Source organism: Pelophylax lessonae, assembly GCF_965119305.1.
Source record: "Pelophylax lessonae genome assembly, chromosome: 9".
NCBI classification, from domain to species: domain Eukaryota; kingdom Metazoa; phylum Chordata; class Amphibia; order Anura; family Ranidae; genus Pelophylax; species Pelophylax lessonae.
The window spans coordinates 15647114-15666673 of NC_138776.1; the positions used below are offsets into that span (position 1 = coordinate 15647114).

General features: G+C 40.6%; 1 protein-coding gene across 2 annotated transcripts in view; it reads left to right on the forward strand.

Annotated features, from left to right (window-relative positions):
- Positions 1 to 200: 200 nt before the first annotated feature.
- Positions 201 to 19560, forward strand: part of HOGA1 (4-hydroxy-2-oxoglutarate aldolase 1) — a 177130-nt gene continuing 157770 nt past the window's right edge. For both annotated transcript variants that reach the window (XM_082267994.1, XM_082267993.1), the window contains exon 1: positions 201 to 421. In XM_082267994.1, the coding sequence (XP_082124120.1) occupies positions 244 to 421 (178 nt within the window). In that variant the 5' untranslated portion in view covers positions 201 to 243. The remainder of the gene's footprint in view (positions 422 to 19560) is intronic.

Here is a 19560-nt window from a genome sequence, read left to right on the forward strand (position 1 = left end):
AATGATTATCTGCACACTTTCCTGGCTTCCTATTGGCTTTGGAGTTACAATGTATCAATAATTTATTCTCACACACACTTTCCTGGCTTTCTATTGGCTGAGGAGTTACAATGTAGTAATAATTTACCCCCACACACTTTCCTGGCCTCCTATTGGCTGGTGGTGAGGTGGATGGGTGATAGTCGTGTCCTGAGATCAATAATTAACCCCTCCGTCCCCGGACACCTCACACCGGTCACCACCATGCTGCTCCGAGCTCTCCTCCCCCGCTGTGTCCGCTCCTATGTCACCGCAATCCGGCCTGTACCGGACATCTCCGGGATCTTCCCGCCCATCTCCACCCCCTTCACTGACCGGGAACGGGTGGACTATGAGCGGCTTACCGACAACCTCCGGAAATTCTCCGCCACCCCCCTCCGAGGTACCGACACTGAGCATGCGCACTACCGACTCACCGACTGCACGCTGCACTTCACCCCTATATACAGGACACTATATACTTCTATCTATATATAGGACACTATATACTCCTCTATCTATACACAGGACACTATATACTCCTATCTATATACTGTATACAGGACCTATACACTCCTCTCTGTATACAGGACCTATACACTCCTCTCTATATACAGGACACTATATACACTCCTCTCTATATACAGGACACTATATACTCCTATCTATATACAGGACACTATATACTCTCCTCTCTATATACAGGACACTATATACACTCCTCTCTATATACAGGACACTATATACACTCCTCTCTATATAAAGGACACTATATACACTCCTCTCTATATACAGGACACTATATACTCCTATCTATATACAGGACACTATATACTCTCCTATCTATATACAGGACACTATATACTCCTATCTATATACAGGACACTATATACTCTCCTCTCTATATACAGGACACTATATACTCCTATCTATATACAGGAGACTATATACTCTTCTATCTATATACAGGACACTATATACTCCTATCTATATAAAGGACACTATATACTCCTATCTATATACTGGGCACTATATACTTCTATCTATATACAGGACACTATATACTCTCCTCTCTATATACAGGACACTATATACTCTCCTCTCTATATACAGGACACTATATACTCTCCTCTCTATATACAGGACACTATATACTCCTATCTATATACAGGACACTATATACTCTCCTATCTATATACAGGACACTATATACTCTTCTATCTATATACAGGACACTATATACTCTCCTCTCTATATACAGGACACTATATACTCTTCTATCTATATACAGGACACTATATACTCTCCTCTCTATATACAGGACACTATATACTCTTCTATCTATATACAGGACACTATATACTCTCCTCTCTATATACAGGACACTATATACTCTCCTCTCTATATACAGCACACTATATACTCTCCTATCTATATACAGGACAATATATACTCCTATCTATATACAGGACACTATATACTCTCCTATCTATATACAGGACACTATATACTCCTCTCTATATACAGGACACTATATACTCTCCTCTCTATATACAGGACACTATATACTCCTATCTATATACAGGACACTATATTCTCTCCTATCTATATACAGGACACTATATACTCCTCTCTATATACAGGACACTATATACTCCTATCTATATACAGGACACTATATACTCTCCTCTCTATATACAGGACACTATATACTCCTATCTATATACAGGACACTATATACTCTCCTCTCTATATACAGGACACTATATACTCTCCTCTCTATATACAGGGCACTATATACTCTCCTCTCTATATACAGGACACTATATACTCCTCTCTATATACAGGACACTATATACTCATCTCTATATACAGGACACTATATACTCTCCTATCTATATACAGGACACTATATACTCCTCTCTATATACAGAACACTATATACTCTCCTATCTATATACAGGACACTATATACTCCTCTCTATATACAGGACACTATATACTCTACTATCTATATACAGGACACTGTATACTCTCCTCTCTATATACAGGACACCATATACTCCTATCTATATACAGGACACTATATACTCTCCTATCTATATACAGGACACTATATACTCCTCTCTATATACAGGACACTATATACTCTACTATCTATATACAGGACACTGTATACTCTCCTCTCTATATACAGGACACCATATACTCCTATCTATATACAGGACACTATATACTCCTATCTATATACAGGACACTATATACTCCTCTCTATATACAGGACACTATATACTCTCCTATCTATATACAGGACACTATATACTCCTCTCTATATACAGGACACTATATACTCTACTATCTATATACAGGACACTGTATACTCTCCTCTCTATATACAGGACACCATATACTCCTATCTATATACAGGACACTACATACTCTCCTCTCTGTATACAGGACACTATATACTCTACTATCTATATACAGGATACTGTATACTCTCCTCTCTATATAAAGGACACTATATACTCTCCTCTCTGTATACAGGACACTATATACTCTCCTCTCTATATACAGGACACTATATACTCTCCTCTCTATATACAGGATACTGTATATTCTCCTCTCTATATAAAGGACACTATATACTCTCCTCTCTGTATACAGGACACTATATACTCCTATCTATATACAGGACACTATATACTCTCCTATCTATATACAGGACACTATATACTATCTATATACAGGACACTATATACTCCTATCTATATACAGGACACTATATACTCCTCTCTATATACAGGACACTATATACTCTCCTCTCTATATACAGGACACTATATACTCTCATCTATCTATATACAGGGCACTATATACTCTACTATCTATATACTGTATACAGGACACTATATACTCTCATCTCTATACAGGACACTATATACTCTCCTCTCTATATACAGGACACTATATACTCTCCTCTCTATATACAGGACACTATATACTCTTATCTATATACAGGACACTATATACTCCTCTATCTGTATACAGGACACTATATACTCCTATCTATATACAGGACACTATATACTCCTCTATCTATATACAGGACACAATATACTCCTCTATCTATATATAGGACACTATATACTCTCCTCTCTATATACAGGACACTATATACTCCTATCTATATACAGGACACTATATACTCTCCTCTCTATATACAGGACACTATATACTCTCCTCTCTGTATACAGGACACTATATACTCCTCTCTATATACAGGACACTATATACACTCTCCTCTCTGTATACAGGACACTATCTACTCCTATCTATATACAGGACACTATATACTCTCCTATCTATATACAGGACACTATATACTCTCCTCTCTATATACAGGACACTATATGCTCTCCTCTCTGTATACAGGACACTATATACTCCTATCTATATACCGGACACTATATACTCTCCTATCTATATACAGGACACTATATACTCCTCTCTATATACTGTATACAGGACACTATATACTCCTCTCTATAAACTGTATATATTGCACTATATACTCTCATCTTTATATACTGTATACAGGACACTATACACTCCTCTCTATATATACTGTATACAGGACACTATACACTCCTCTCTCTATATACTGTATACAGGACACTATATACTACTCTCTCTATACTGTATACAGGACACTATATACTCTCCTATCTATATACTGTATACAGGACCCTATACACTCCTCTCTATATACTATATACAGGACACTATATACTCCTCTCTATGTACTGTATACAGGACACTATAAACTCCTCTCAATATACTGTATATATTACACTATATATTCCTCTCTATATACTGTATACAGGACACTATATACTCCTCTCTATTTACTGTATACATTGCACTAGATGCTCCTCTCTATATACTGTATACAGGACATTATATACTCCTCTCTGTATACTGTATATATGACACTATATACTCCTCTCTCTATATACTGTATACAGGACACTATATACCCTCTCTATATATGGTATACATGGCACTATATGCTCCTCTCTATATACTGTATACAGGAAACTATATACTCCTCTCTATATATACTGTATACAGGACACTATATACTCCTCTCTATATACTGTATACATTGAACGATATACTCCTCTCTATATATACTGTATACAGGACACTATATACTCCTCTCTATATATACTGTATACAGGACACTATATACTCCTCTCTATATATACTGTATACAGGACACTATATACTCCTCTCTATAAACTGAATATATTACAATATACACTCCTCTCTATATTCTGCATACAGGACACTATATACTCCTCTCTATATACGGTATACATTGCACTATATGCTTCTCTTTATATACTGTATACAGGACACTATATACTTCTCTCTATATACTGTATATATTACACTATATACTCCTCTCTATTTACTGTATACAGGGCACTATATACTCCTCTCTATATATACTGTATACAGGACACTATATACTCTTATGTATACACCGGACACACTACACCCCTATATATATATATATATATATATTGCATCTTACAGGACACTATATACCCCCCTCTCTCTCTATAATTATTATATGTTTTTGTTTTTTTGTCTTAAACTGACCAAAAATTCCTCAAGCAGGATTGTTTACACCCCAATGAAAGCACAGCGGACCCGTGTGAAGACATAGATAGAATCTAAAGGGATGCATTTTTCTTCAGCTTTTCTTCTGCTTCAAAATCTGCTCAGTGTGACGCAGCTTAAGAGTGCTTTTCTTTCTAACTTTTATTTTATAAATTAGATATCAGGAAGTGATTGTTGGTCAGTATAGAGGCCTGTCTTCCCTGCCCCCCCCCATATTCAGTGAGGGGAAAAAGTATTGGATCCCCCTGCTGATTTTGTACATCTGCCCACTGACAAAGAAATAATCAGTCTATAATTTTATTGGTCAGTTTATTTTATCAGCAAGAGACAGAATAACAACAAAAATATCCAGAAAAACGAATTTCAGAAAAGTTATAAATTGATTTGCATTTTAACCACTTGCCGACCGCCGCCCGACTATATACGGCGGCGGTCAGCCCCTCCCAGGCAAAGTGACGTACCGGTACGTCACTAGCCTGGGAGCGAATAGGGGGCGAGCGAGTGCCGCCGGAGGCGCGCTCCCGCCCGTAACCGAAGAACCCGAAGTACTCGTGTCACTCTCCCCTGTGTAAAAGCACAGATCACTGGGTCCTGCTATGTAGGACCGTAGATCTGTGCTGTTACACACACACAGCCACATCCAATGACAGTAAGAAACACACCCCTAGGGACACACTTAACCCCTCCCTTTCCAATAAAGTTAACCCTTTCCCTCCCAGTGTCATTTTTACAGTAACAGTGCATATTTATAGCACTGATTACTGTAGAAATGTCACTGGTACCCCCAAAAGTGTTAAAAATGTCAGTCAAGGGTCCGATCTGTCCGCCCCAATGTCGCAGTCCCGCAAAAAAAATCCCAGATCGCCGCCATTACGCGTTAAAAAAAAACAACAAAAATGACAAAAATCTTTCCCTTAGTTAGTAAATGCAATAACTTTTGCGCAAACCAATCAAAATACGCTTATTGCGATTTTTTTTACCAAACATATATATCAGAAAACAAATTTGCCAAAAATGTAAAAAAAATTTGATTTTTACATTTCTTTTTGGGGGAATTTCATATAAAAAAATGTGAAAAATATTGTTATTTTTGCAAAATTGTCACTCTTTTTTTGTTTATAGCGCATGATCAAAAAATCGCACAGGTGATCAAATACCACCAAAAGAAATCTCTGTTTGTAGGAAAAAAAGGACATCAAATTCGTTTGGGTACAGCATCGCACGACCGCGCAATTGTCCGTTAAAGTCACGCAGTGCCGAATCGCAAAATACCCCCTGGTCAGGAAGGGGGGTAAAATCTTCCGGGGCTTAAGTGGTTAATGAGTGAAATAAGTATGTGACCCCCTTATCACCCTCTCACCAAGCTGCTTAGCGATGGTCTTGTAGCCCATTCCAGCCTTGTGTAGGTCTACAATCTTGTCCCCAACATCCTTAGAAAGCTCTTTGGTCTTGGCCATGGTGGAGAGATTGGAATCTGATTGGTTGATTGCTTCTCTGGACAGATGTTTTTTATTCCGGTGAAAACAAAAGAACAAAAAGGAAAATGGCCCAAGGGACTTTAAAGAAAGAAACTGCAGACCACAGGGTATATATAAATACAAAAGAATTTTATTAATCCAATACAGTCATATTAACATACATTAAAAGCACAAACATCATTATGAAAAATTCAAACAGGTGCAATAATAAAATAATGGAGCAACCGAAAAGACTCAGGTACTGCGATATGTGTGCTGAAATCCTCTACGCGTTTCGTGATAAATACTCGCTTCATCAGGAGGTGCACAGGAACAAATCTATAGATAACAAATGTATTAATACAAAGAGGGAAAAAAAAGCTTAATTCTGGATTTACATCAGGAAGGAAGATATCTCTGATTATCCTAGGTGTGAGTTGAACTTTAAACAGATCCCGACTTCAAGTCATATAGAGTGTAAATAGCTGGAATGCCGGAGAAGGAGAGCCATAGGTCACTTCATTTCCCTCCCAGGAGTTGAGGAGGGGAGAGGGAAACCTTCGGACTCCACTTAGCAAGTAGAAAATAGTCCTCACTACAGAGCAGTGGAAATTGTTATCACTCCTGGAGATAAAAGTGAATATATGTGACATACAGTATCTCATAAAAGTAAGTACACCCCTCACATTTTTGCAAATATTTTATTCTATCTTTTCATGAAACAGCACTGAAGAAATTACACTTTGCTACAATGTAAAGTAGTGAGTGTACAGCTTGTATGAGAGCCGGTTCACACAGGCGCGACCCGACTTGCGGGGGCGACCTGTGAATTCGCGGTGTGCAGCTCGCACCGTGACCTCGGAGCGGCCGGCACGGACTTCATATCATTGAAGTCAATGCAGGTCTCTCCCTGTCGCCCCAAAGAAGCTCAGGACCCTTTTTCTAAGTCGGAGCGACTTGTGTCGCTCCTATTAGAACGGGGCCTGTGTTACTCTATGGCAGGCGACCCACGGCGACTTGTCAGGCGACCAGGTCGCCTGACAAGTCGCCCCAGTGTGAACGGGGTCTAACAGTGTAAATTTGCTGTCCCCTCAAAATAACTCAACACACAGCCATTAATGTCTAAACCGCTGGCAACAAAAGTGAGTACACCCCTAAGTGACAATGTCCAAATTGGGCCAAATTGGCCATTTTCGCTCCCCGGTGTCATGTGACTCATTAGTGTTACAAGGTCTCAGGTGTGAATGGGGAGCAGGTGTGTTAAATTTGGTGTTATCGCTCTCACTCTCTCATACTGGTCACTGGAAGTTCAACATGGCACCTCATGGCAAAGAACTCTCTGAGGATCTAAAATAAAGAATTGTTGCTCTACATAAAGATGGCCTAGGCTATAGGAAGACTGCCAAGACCGTGAAACTGAGCTGCAGCACGGTGGCCAAGAGCGTACAGCAGTTTAACAGGACAGGTTCCACTCAGAACAGGCCTCACCATGGTTGACCAAAGAAGTTGAGTTCACGTGCTCAGCGTCATATCCAGAGGTTGTCTTTGGGAAATAGACATATGAGTGCTGCCAGCATTGCTGCAGAGGTTGAAGGGGTGGGGGGTCAGCCTGTCAGTGCTCAGACCATACGCCGCACACTGCATCAAATTGGTCTGCATGGCTGTCATCCCAGAAGGAAGCCTCTTCTAAAGATGATGCACAAGAAAGCCCACAAACGGTTTGCTGAAGACAAGCAGACTAAGGACATGGATTACTGGAACCATCTCCTGTGGTCTGATGAGACCAAGATAAACTTATTTGGTTCAGATGTGTCAAGCGTGTGTGGCGGCAACCAGGTGAGGAGTAGAAAGACAAGTGTGTCTTACCTACAGTCAAGAATGGTGCTGGGAGTGTAATGGTCTAGAGCTACATGAGTGCTGCCGTCACTGGGGAGCTACAGTTCATTGAGGGAACCATGAATGCCAACATGTACTGTGACATACTGAAGCAGAGCATGATCCCCTCCCTTTGGAGACTGGGCCACAGGGCAGTATTCCAACATAACGACCCCAAACACACCTCCAAGACGACCACTGCCTTGCTAAAGAAGCTGAGGGTAAAGGTGATGGACTGGCCAAGCATGTCTCCAGACCTAAACCCTGTTGAGCATCTGTGGGGCATCCTCAAATGGAAGGTGGAGGAGCGCAAGGTCTCTAACATCCACCAGCTCCGTGATGTCGTCATGGAGGAGTGGAAGAGGACTCCAGTGACAACCTGTGAAGCTCTGGTGAACTCCATGCCCAAGAGGGTTAAGGCAGTGCTGGAAAATAATGGTGGCCACACAAAATATTGACACTTTGGGCCCAGTTTGGACATTTTCCCTTAGGGGTGTACTCACTTTTGTTGCCAGCGGTTTAGACATTAATGGCTGTGTGTTGAGTTATTTTGAGGGGACAGCAAATTTACACTGTTATACAAGCTGTACACTCACTACTTTACATTGTAGCAAAGTGTCATTTCTTCAGTGTTGTCACATGAAAAGATAGAATAAAATATTTACAAAAATGTGCGGGGTGTACTTACTTTAGTGAGATCCTGTATATGTGACATATGGGGAGGTGACTGAATAAGTATATGACCATTAGCAAAATAGGGAAAAGTAAGTGCAACCAGAAAGTAAGAAATCCCGTGCAATGTGAAGCAGTGAGGAAGGAAAGTCCAAGAAGGGGTGCGATGGTGAACTAGTAAGCCAAAGGGCTATATGAGTAAAAAAGAAAGTAACAAGCTGAGATTTGGAGCACTCCCTTTAACCACTTCAGCTCCTTAAGGTTTTACCCCCTTAATGACCAGGCCATTTTTTTGTGATTCAGCACTGCGTTATTTTAACTGACGATTGCGCGGTCTTGCGACGCTGTACCCAAATAAAATTGAAGTCCCTTTTTTCCCACAAACAGAGCTTTCTTTTGGCGGTATTTGATCACCTGTGCGATTTTTATTTTTTGCGCTATAAACAAAAAAAGAGCGACAATTTTGAAAAAACACCAATTTTTTTTACTTTCTGCTATAAAACATTCCCAATAAAAAAAAATCAATTTTTTTTTATCAGTTTAGGCCAATTTGTATTCTGCTACATATTTTTGGTAAACAAAAAATCCCAAAAAGCGTATATTAACTTCTTCCCGACCGCCTGCCGCAGGTATACTGCGGCAGGCTGGCCCTCCTGCCCGCCTGCTGCTAAGGGGCTACCACGCCGGCGGCGGGACTCTGATGCACCGGGCCGGCGGCTCCGATTACTGCCGGCCACCCGCGATCGCTCGCCGCTGAAAGAGACCGGTCAGCTGTCGTAAACACAGCTGACCGTTCTTCTCTCTGGAATGACCACAGAGCGCCTGTGATCCTTCTATATAGGAACACAGGTCTCTATGATCATTTCAAAAGCCACGCCCCCCCACAGTTAGAAACACTCCCTTAGGCTTACATTTAACCCCTGGATCACCCACTGTGTTAACCCCTTCCCTGCAAGTGTCATTATTACAGTAACAGTGCATATTTTTAGCACTGATTACTGTAGTAATGTCACTGGTCCCCCCAAAAGTGTCAAAAATATCAGTTAGGGGTCCGATCTGTCTGCCGCAATGTTGCAGTCCCGCTAAAAATCGCAGATTACTAGTAAAAAAAAAACAAAAAAAAGCAACAAAAATGACATAAATCTTTCCCGTAGTTAGTAGAGGTGATAACTTTTGCGCAAACCAATCAAAATACGCTCATTGCGATTTTAATTTTTTTTTATTTTTATCAAAAATATGTAGCAGAATACAAATTGGCCTAAAATGTTAAAAAAAAATGATTTTTACATTTTTTTTTTTTGGGAATGTTATATAGCAGAATGTGTAAAATATTGTTTTTTTTTTTCAGAACTGTCGCTTTTTTTTTGTTTATAGCGCAAAAAATAAAAATCACACAGGTGATCAAATACCACCAAGAGAAAGCTCTATGTGTGAAGAAAAAAGGACATCAATTTTATTTGGGTACAGCGTTGCAAAACTGCGCAGTTGTCAGTTAAAGTAACACAGTGCCGAATCGCGAAAAATGGCCTGGTCATTAAGGGGGCAAATCCTTCCTGTCCGTAAGTGTTTAATTGGTTTGCACAAAAGTTATAGCGTTTACAAACTACGGGATAGGTTTATGGACTTTTTTTTTTTATTAGTAATGGCGGCGATCAGCGATTATTATCCGGACTGCGACATTGCGGCGGGCAGATCTGACACTAAGTGACACTTTTTGAGGACCAGTGACACCAATACATTGAGCAGTGCTAAAAAAAATATGCACTGTCACTGTACTAATGACATTACTTTCTGCTATAAAACATTTCCAATAAAAAAAAAAAAAAAAAAAGTTAAAAAAATCGAATTTCTTTATCAATTTAGGCCAAAGTGTATTCTGGTACGTTTTTGGTAAAAAAAAAAAAAAAACCCAATAAGCGTACATTGATTGGTTTACGCAAAAGTTTTAGGGTCTACAAACTAAAGTGTGTGTGTGTGTATATATATATATATATATATATATATATATATAATATAAATTATTATTATTATTATCCTTATTTTTATTTTATTTTTTTTACTAGTAATGGCGGCGATCATCGACTTATAGCGGGACTGCGATATCGCGGTGGACAGATCTGACACTAATGCCTCGTTTCCACTGAGCGGATCGGTTCGGGTCGGTTCAGTATGGTACGCTAATTTGAGTGTTTCCATTATGAAAGTGGCCCATACAACCGAACCAAACCGCACCATTCCTGGTCCTGCTTCAGATGTAGGGCCATAGGAAATGGTACGGTACGGTTAGGGCGGAGCTACTGGCGTCACACGATAGAGTCCACTGATTGGCGGACAGGAAACCTTCAGTGCTGGTTCACACTGCCGCTACCACTAAAGTAGCGTCGCTTCCAGCGCGACTTTGACGCGATTTTGACGCGACTTTGGCGCGACTTTGACGCGACTTTGGCGCGACTTAGCGCGACTTTGACGCGACCTAATCGCGAGGCAACTTTTTATTTGGCCAATCACAATCTGATGTCTTGTGACCTAATTTCCTTTTCCTGTGTTTTTTTTTTTACATATTTCCTTTTTCCCATGTGTGCAGTGTTGTGTGTCTCACATAGCTTTGTTTGTCTGTCCAGAAACATAAAAAAAAAAAAAGAGCTTTTTTCCTATAATTTTTAAGAAGCACATGCCTCCAAAGACACCCAAAAAATGCCCGTAAAATGTCTGCAAGAAAAAAAGCCAGCCGCAGAGAAGCCGTATTCCTGAAAATATAGTAAAAATGCTGTTTTTTAGGGGTTCTGGACATGCTACAGAGCTGAAAATTGACAGGTACACTTTTTAGACCCCCCAGACACTAAATAAAAAAAATGACATGCCTGCCTAAAAAAATGCCCGCTAAATGCCTGCAAGAAAAAAAGACAGCTGGTAAGACACTACAAAAAATTATAAGAAAAATGATTTTTTTTAGGGGTTCTGGACATGCTACATAGCTGAAACTTGACAGGGACACTTTTTTGACCCCCCAGACACTAAATCCAGAAAATGACATGCCTGCCTAAAAAAATGCCCGCTAAATGCCTGCAAGAAAAAAAGCCAGCCGCAGAGAAGCCGTATTCCTGAAAATATAGTAAAAATGCTGTTTTTTAGGGGTTCTGGACATGCTACAGAGCTGAAAATTGACAGGTACACTTTTTAGACCCCCCAGACACTAAATAAAAAAAATGACATGCCTGCCTAAAAAAATGCCCGCTAAATGCCTGCAAGAAAAAAAGACAGCTGGTAAGACACTACAAAAAATTAAAAGAAAAATGATTTTTTTTAGGGGTTCTGGACATGCTACATAGCTGAAACTTGACAGGGACACTTTTTTGACCCCCCAGACACTAAATCCAGAAAATGACATGCCTGCCTAAAAAAATGCCCGCTAAATGCCTGCAAGAAAAAAAGCCAGCCGCAGAGAAGCCGTATTCCTGAAAATATAGTAAAAATGCTGTTTTTTAGGGGTTCTGGACATGCTACAGAGCTGAAACTTGACAGGGACACTTTGTAGACCCCCCAGAAACGAAATCCAAAAAATGACATGCCTGCCTAAAAAAATGACCGCTGATGAATGCCTGCAAGTATAAAAGACAGCTGGTAAAGACACTACAAAAAATTAAAAGAAAAATGTTTTTTTTTTAGGGGTTCTGGACATGCTACAGAGCTGAAACTTGACAGGGACACTTTTTAGACCCCCCAGAAACGAAATCCAAAAAATGACATGCCTGCCTAAAAAAATGCCCGCTAAATGCCTGCAAGAAAAAAAGCCAGCCGCAGAGAAGCCGTATTCCTGAAAATATAGTAAAAATGCTGTTTTTTAGGGGTTCTGGACATGCTACAGAGCTGAAACTTGACAGGGACACTTTGTAGACCCCCCAGAAACGAAATCCAAAAAATGACATGCCTGCCTAAAAAAATGACCGCTGATGAATGCCTGCAAGTATAAAAGACAGCTGGTAAAGACACTACAAAAAATTAAAAGAAAAATGTTTTTTTTTTAGGGGTTCTGGACATGCTACAGAGCTGAAACTTGACAGGGACACTTTTTAGACCCCCCAGAAACGAAATCCAAAAAATGACATGCCTGCCTGAAAAAATGACCGCTAATGCCTGCAAGAAAATTATGCTCTTTTCTTGTTCACTGCCATTTTTTAGCAAAGTCGGATGACAAGTCGGATTACAGGTCGCTTCAATTAAGATAAGGAGGCGACTCCCATTGAAGTATATGGGACAGGTCGGATCACTGGTCGCCTGAAAGTAGTACAGGACCCTTTTCTGAAGTCGGAGCGACCTTAATAGCGGCAATTAAGACGGCACTGATTCATTTACATTGGTTTGGTCATGTCAAGCGACCTGGGGCGACCTGGGGCGACACAAGTCGCCTCGTGAGTCGCCCTAGTGTGAATGGGGGCTTAATGCTCACGTCAAATGAAAGAGCAAAACAAACACCTCATTTGGTGTAAACACTGCATGGTCCCCGGTGGCCCGACTTGCAGTGGAAATGCTCACCTGAATAGACCGGACCATTCTAACCCTTCCAAACTGTACCGACCCGAACCGTTCCGCTCAGTGGAAACGAGGCATAAGTGACACTTTTTGGGGACCAGTGACACCAATACAGTGATCAGTGCTAACAATTTGCACTGTCACTGGATTGGATAAAACATACCCAATAAAAAAATCGAATTTCTTCATCAATTTAGGCCAAGGTGTATTCTGCTACATATTTATGGTAAAAAAAAAATCACAGTAAGTATATGTTGATTGGTCTACGTGAATGTTATAGAGTCTATAAACTATGGTATATATTTATGGATGTTTTATATATATATATATATAATTATTATTATTATTATTCAGGATTTATATAGCGCCAGCAGTTTACGCAGCGCTTTATAATATAACAGGGAAACAATACAGTAAAATACAAGAGGATTAAGAGGGCCCTGCTCAGGAGAGCTTACAATCTAATGGGGGTGTATATATATATATATATATATATATATATATATATATATATATACAGGGCTTTTTTTCTCAGAGAATAGGTGCAGGAACTCCTCCCTTCTGAGTCACTCCTTGACTCCGTCCCCTACCCACCCCCGAGCACTGTTCCTTGGTTTCACCTCCTACCCACCTCCCAGTACCACCCCTTTTAGAGAATTAACGATAATAAGAAAGGCAATATAATAGATCTAGAAACAATGGACACCCCAGCAACAATAGATCCACCCCTGCAACAATGGACTTCCAACATCAAGCATCAATAGACTCTCCAGCAGCCAGCAGCATTAGACCCCTCCATCTAAAGTAGATCCCTCCCAGCAATGATTGATTCCCTGCAACATGATACCCCACCAGCAACAACAGACTTCCCCAGCAACAATAGACCATCTGCACAAATAGATCCCCTCCAGCAGCAAATAGATCCCCTCCAGCAACAAATAGATCCCCTCCAGCAACTCTAGATTTCCCAGTAGCCAGCATCAATAGACCCTCCAGCAGCCAGCAACAAAAATCCCTCCCTCAACAATAAATCCCTCCCAGCAACAACTGACCCACCAGCAACAAAGACCCACCCCAGCAACAATAAATCCCCATGAGCAACAGAAGACCTCCCCAGAAACAATAGACCCCCATGCTCTGCAATAATAGCAGCAATAGATTTCCTATTAGCCAGCATCAATAGACCCTCCAGCACCCCTTGCCATTACATACATTCAGTTCTGGAGGTGAGGTGCCGGAACTGTGTTCCCCTGCGTTCCCGCTGAAAAAAAGCCCTGTATATATATATATATATTAGTAATGGCGGTGATCAGCAATCTAGCCCCCGTCCAAAATATGCACTGTTACTGTATAAATGACACTGGCAGGGAAGGGGTTAACACTGGGGGTGATCAAAGGGGTTAAATGCGTTCCATATATGTGCTTTCTAACTGTGTGGGGGGATGGGTTGGACAGAGGCACAGAGAGATCGGGGATTCAGCTTAGCTTAGATCTTTCCCTGCCTCTCTGACAGAAGAGCCGTCTTGCTTTGTTTACATTCCAGATGGCTCTCCTGTCAGTTTCCCTGAAGATTGCGGGAGGCCGGCTGTGATTGAGCCCGCTCCTCCCGCGGTCTGGCTCCCTCTGTGTGATCACAGCATGAGCGCGGCTCCGGCGACGTGTGTGCACCGCCGAAACCGCGTGCACATAATCACGTAGATCTACGTGATTGTGTGTCGCCCTACCGCAGCAAATCTGCATGGGGCGGTCGGCAAGTGGTTAACCACAAGTACAGCAATGAAAGCACCGAGAGAGAGATATTTTTTTTTTTATACAGGTAACAAGCTGAGATTCGGAGCACTCCCTTTAAGAGAGTCCTCCTAATCTCAGCTTGTTACCTGTATAGAAGACACCTGGGAGGCAGAAATCTTGCTGATTGATTGGGGATCAAATACTTATTTCACTCATTTAAAATGCAAATCAATTTATAACATTTTTTGAAACGTGTTTCTCTAGATATTTTTGTTTATCTTCTGTCTCTCACTGGTAAACTAAACCGACCAATAAAATTATAGACTGATCATTTCTTTGTCAGTGGGCAAAAATACAAAATCAGCAGGGGATCAAATACTTTCTCTGTTCTCTGGGCAGTGAACTATTCGCAGTATCTGCAGACTATTACACCTGGAAGTCAGCGGCTAATTGCGATCTGTCTGGGTGAGTTTCATGTATCGATGGCCGGCCGCTCTGCCGTCTCCTCTGTTTCACCTCCGATGACGGTAATGACACGGGGAATTAGCAGGCCGGTATTATCACATTATCACTGTGCACCGATATCATTCAGATTCCCTCTCATTGCCAGATATCAGATGACTCTTCTCATCTCTGTCATCACCTCTCTTAGTAAATACGCTCAATGTTCAGACTTCCTATGGTGGGGGATGTAGTGTCCTCCTACCCACTTGACCTCCGGAAGATGACTAGGCCATTTTTTACGATTCGACACTGTGATACTTAACCACTTTAAGGACTGTGCCTATTTCTGACACTTGTTGTTTTACAAGCTAAAATATATATATTTTTTTAAGTTTTTTTTTGCTAGAAAACTATTTAGAACCCCCAAACATTATATATATATATATATATATATATATATATATATATATATATATATATATATATATATATATATATATATATATATATATATATATATATATATATATATATATAATTTATTTATATATAATTTTTTTTAGCAGAGACCCTAGAGAATAAAATGGAGATCGTTGCAATATTTTTTATCACACCATATTTGCGCAGCAATCTTCCAAATGCAATTTTTTTGGGGGAAAAAAAAATTTTTGAATAAAAAAAAAAGATACCCGTAAATTTAGTCCAATTTTTTTCTATAATGTGATAGACGCTGTTACGCCGAGTAAATAGATACCCAACATGTCATGCTTCAAAATTGCGCACGCTTGTGGAATGGTAACAAACATTGGTACTTAAAAATCCCCATAGGCGACATTTTAACCACTTTACCACTGGAGGATTTTGCTGTCTTACGTCCAGGCCACTTTTTGCGATTTGGCGCTGTGCGACTTTAACTGACAATTGCGCAGTCGTGCGACGCCGTACCAAAACAAAATTTACGTCCTTTTTTCCCACAAACAGAGCTTTCTTTTGGTGGTATTTGATCACCTGTGCGATTTTTACTTTTTGCGCTATAAACAAAAAAAGAGCGACAATTTTGAAAAAAATAACAATATTTTTCAAATTTTTTTTATATGAAATTCCTCCGAAAAAATATGTAAAAATCAAATTTTTTTAAAATTTTTGGCCAATTTGTTTTCTGCTTTTGGTAAAAAAAAAATCACAATAAGCGTATTTTGATTGGTTTGCGCAAAAGTTATTGCGTTTACTAACTAAGGGAAAGATTTTTGTCATTTTTGGTGTTTTTTTTTACGAGTAATGGCGGCGATCTGCGTTTTTTTTTTTTTGCGGGACTGCGACATTGCGGCGGACAGATCGGACCCTTGACTGACATTTTTGACACTTTTGGGGGTACCAGTGACATTACTGCAGTAATCAGTGCTATAAATATGCACTGTTACTGTAAAAATGACACTGGCAGGGAAGGGGTTAATTTTATTGGAGAGGGAGGGGTTAATGTATGCCTGGTGCCGCAGTAGAGGCACAGTAAGCGGTCGTTAAGTGGTTAAAATTTTTTACAGGTTACCAGTTTAGAGTTACAGAGGAGGTCATGTGCTAGAATTATTGCTCTCGCTCTAATGATCGCGGTAATACCTCACATGTGTGATTTGAACACCGTTTACATATGTGGGCGGGACTTACGTATGCGTTCGCTTCTGCGCGCGAGCTAACGGGGACGGGGCGCTTTAATTTTATTTTTCCTATTTATTTTATTTATTATTTCTATTTTTACACAGTTGTTAACCACTTGCCTTCTGTGCACTTAAACCCCCTTCCCATCCAGGCCAATTTTCAGCTTTCAGCGCTGTCACACTTTGAATGACAATTGCGCGGTCATGCTACACTGTACCCATATGAAATTTTTATCATTTTTTTCACACAAATAGAGCTTTCTTTTGGTGGTATGTAATCACCTCTGCGATTTTTATTTTTTACAAAAAAAAAAGAATAAAGACAGAAAATTTTGAAAAAAAAAAAAAGTTTTTCTTATTTTCTGCGAGTAAATTTTGAAAATAAATGTTTCTCCTTCACTGATGTGCGCTGATGAGGCGGCACTGATGGGCACTGATAGGCGGCACTGATGGGCACTGATGAGGTGGCACTTATGGGCACTGATGAGGTGGCACTTATGGGCACTGATGAGGAGGTACTAATATGCCGCACTGATGAGCACTGATTGGCGGCACTGAGAGGCGGCACTGATAGGCGGCACTGAGAGGTGGCACTGCTGGGCACTGACAGGTGGCACTGCTGGGCACTGACAGGTGGCACTGCTGGGCACTGAGAGGCGGCACTGAGAGGCGGCACTGACGGGCGGCACTGATGGGCACTGATGGGCACTGGCGGATGGCACTGGACACTGACGGGTGGCACTGATGAGCGGCACTGATGGGCAGCACCATCAGTGCCCACACTCAGTCCCCATAGTGCTGCCAGTCAGTGCTCATCAGTGCCTAGATGAGCAGGCACTGATGGGCACTGACTAGCAGCACTATGGGCACTGATTGTGGGCATTGATGGGGGGCACTGATGGCGGGCACTGTGGGCACTGTTGGGGGCAATTTGTGTATGTATTTTTACCTTTAGTAATCAGGGCACTGGTGATCAGTGCCCTGATTACATGTCTCTGTGTCCCCGGCGCTGTGAGGCTCCCCCTCCTTCCTCACACTGCAGGCTCCGTGTGAGGAAGGAGCGCCGGCGATGAGAGATGATCTCATATGTTTACATATGAGATCATCGCTCATTGGACGGCCCGATCACGTGGTGAATGGCCGCTGTGATTGGCCATTCACCACGATCTGTGATCGGCCGTGTCCAAGGGACACGGCCGACACAGATTTTCCCCGCGGCGCGCTCGCGGGAGCGCGCTGGGGGCGTGTCACTGGGAGGCCGTTTAAAAACGGCCTCCCGAAAATTCAAGTTTCGCGCTGCAGCCGTACATAGGCTGTAGCGCGGATGGGGGGTGGTTAAAAAAAAAAAAACAACTTTTGATAATTTTTATTCCTATTACAAGGAATGTAACCTTCCCTTGTAATAGAAATAAGCAGGACAGGTCCTCTTTATTGTGAGATCTGGGGTCAAAAACACCTCAGACCTCACATCTACACTAAAAAAAGCAAAAAAAAAAAAAAATTGGCTCTTTAAACCGGTTTGCCATCGCTCCGGTCCTCCAAGACCATAGTTGAGTGAGGGCCATCTTGCCCTCACTCGACTTCCTGTCTGTGAGGAGTGGGGACCGGATTGTTTTTTTTTCTTTTTTTTTTTGCGCTATAAACAAAAAAGAGCGAAAATTCCGGGAAAAAAAAAATATATATTTTTCACGTTCTGCTATATAACATTCCCAAGAAAAAAAAATCTAAAAATCTAAATTTTTTTGGCCAATTTGTATTCGGCTACATATTTTTGGTAAAAAAAAAAAATTTGCAATAAGCGTATTTTGATTGATTTGCGCAAAAGTTGTTGCGTCTACAAACTAGGGGAAAGATTTATGTCATTTTTATTTTTATTTAACCACTTAAGCCCCGGAAGATTTTACCCCCATTCCGACCAGGGGGTTATTTGCGATTTTTTTTACTGCGTGAATTTAACGGACAATTGCGCGGTCGTGCGACGCTGTACCTAAACGAATTTGAAGTCTTTTTTTTTCCACAAACAGAGCTTTCTTTTGGTGGTATTTGATCACCTGTGCGATTTTTACTTTTTGCGCTATAAACAAAAAAAGAGCGTAAATTTTGCAAAAATAACAATATTTTTCACATTTTTTTATATGAAATTCCCCCCAAAAAAATGTAAAAATCAAAATTTTTTAACATTTTTGGCCAATTTGTTTTCTGTTACATATGTTTGGTAAAAAAAATCGCAAAAAGTGTATTTTGATTGGTTTGCGCAAAAGTTATTGCGTTTACTAACAAAGGGAAAGATTATTGTCATTTTTGGTGTTTTTTTTTTTTTTTACGCGTAATGGCGGCGATCTGCGTTTTTTTTTTTTTGCGGTACTGCGACATTGCAGCGGACAGATCGGACCCTTGACTGACATTTTTGACACTTTTGGGGGTACCAGTGACATTACTACAGTAATGAGTGCTATACATATGCACTGTTACTGTAAAAATGACACTGG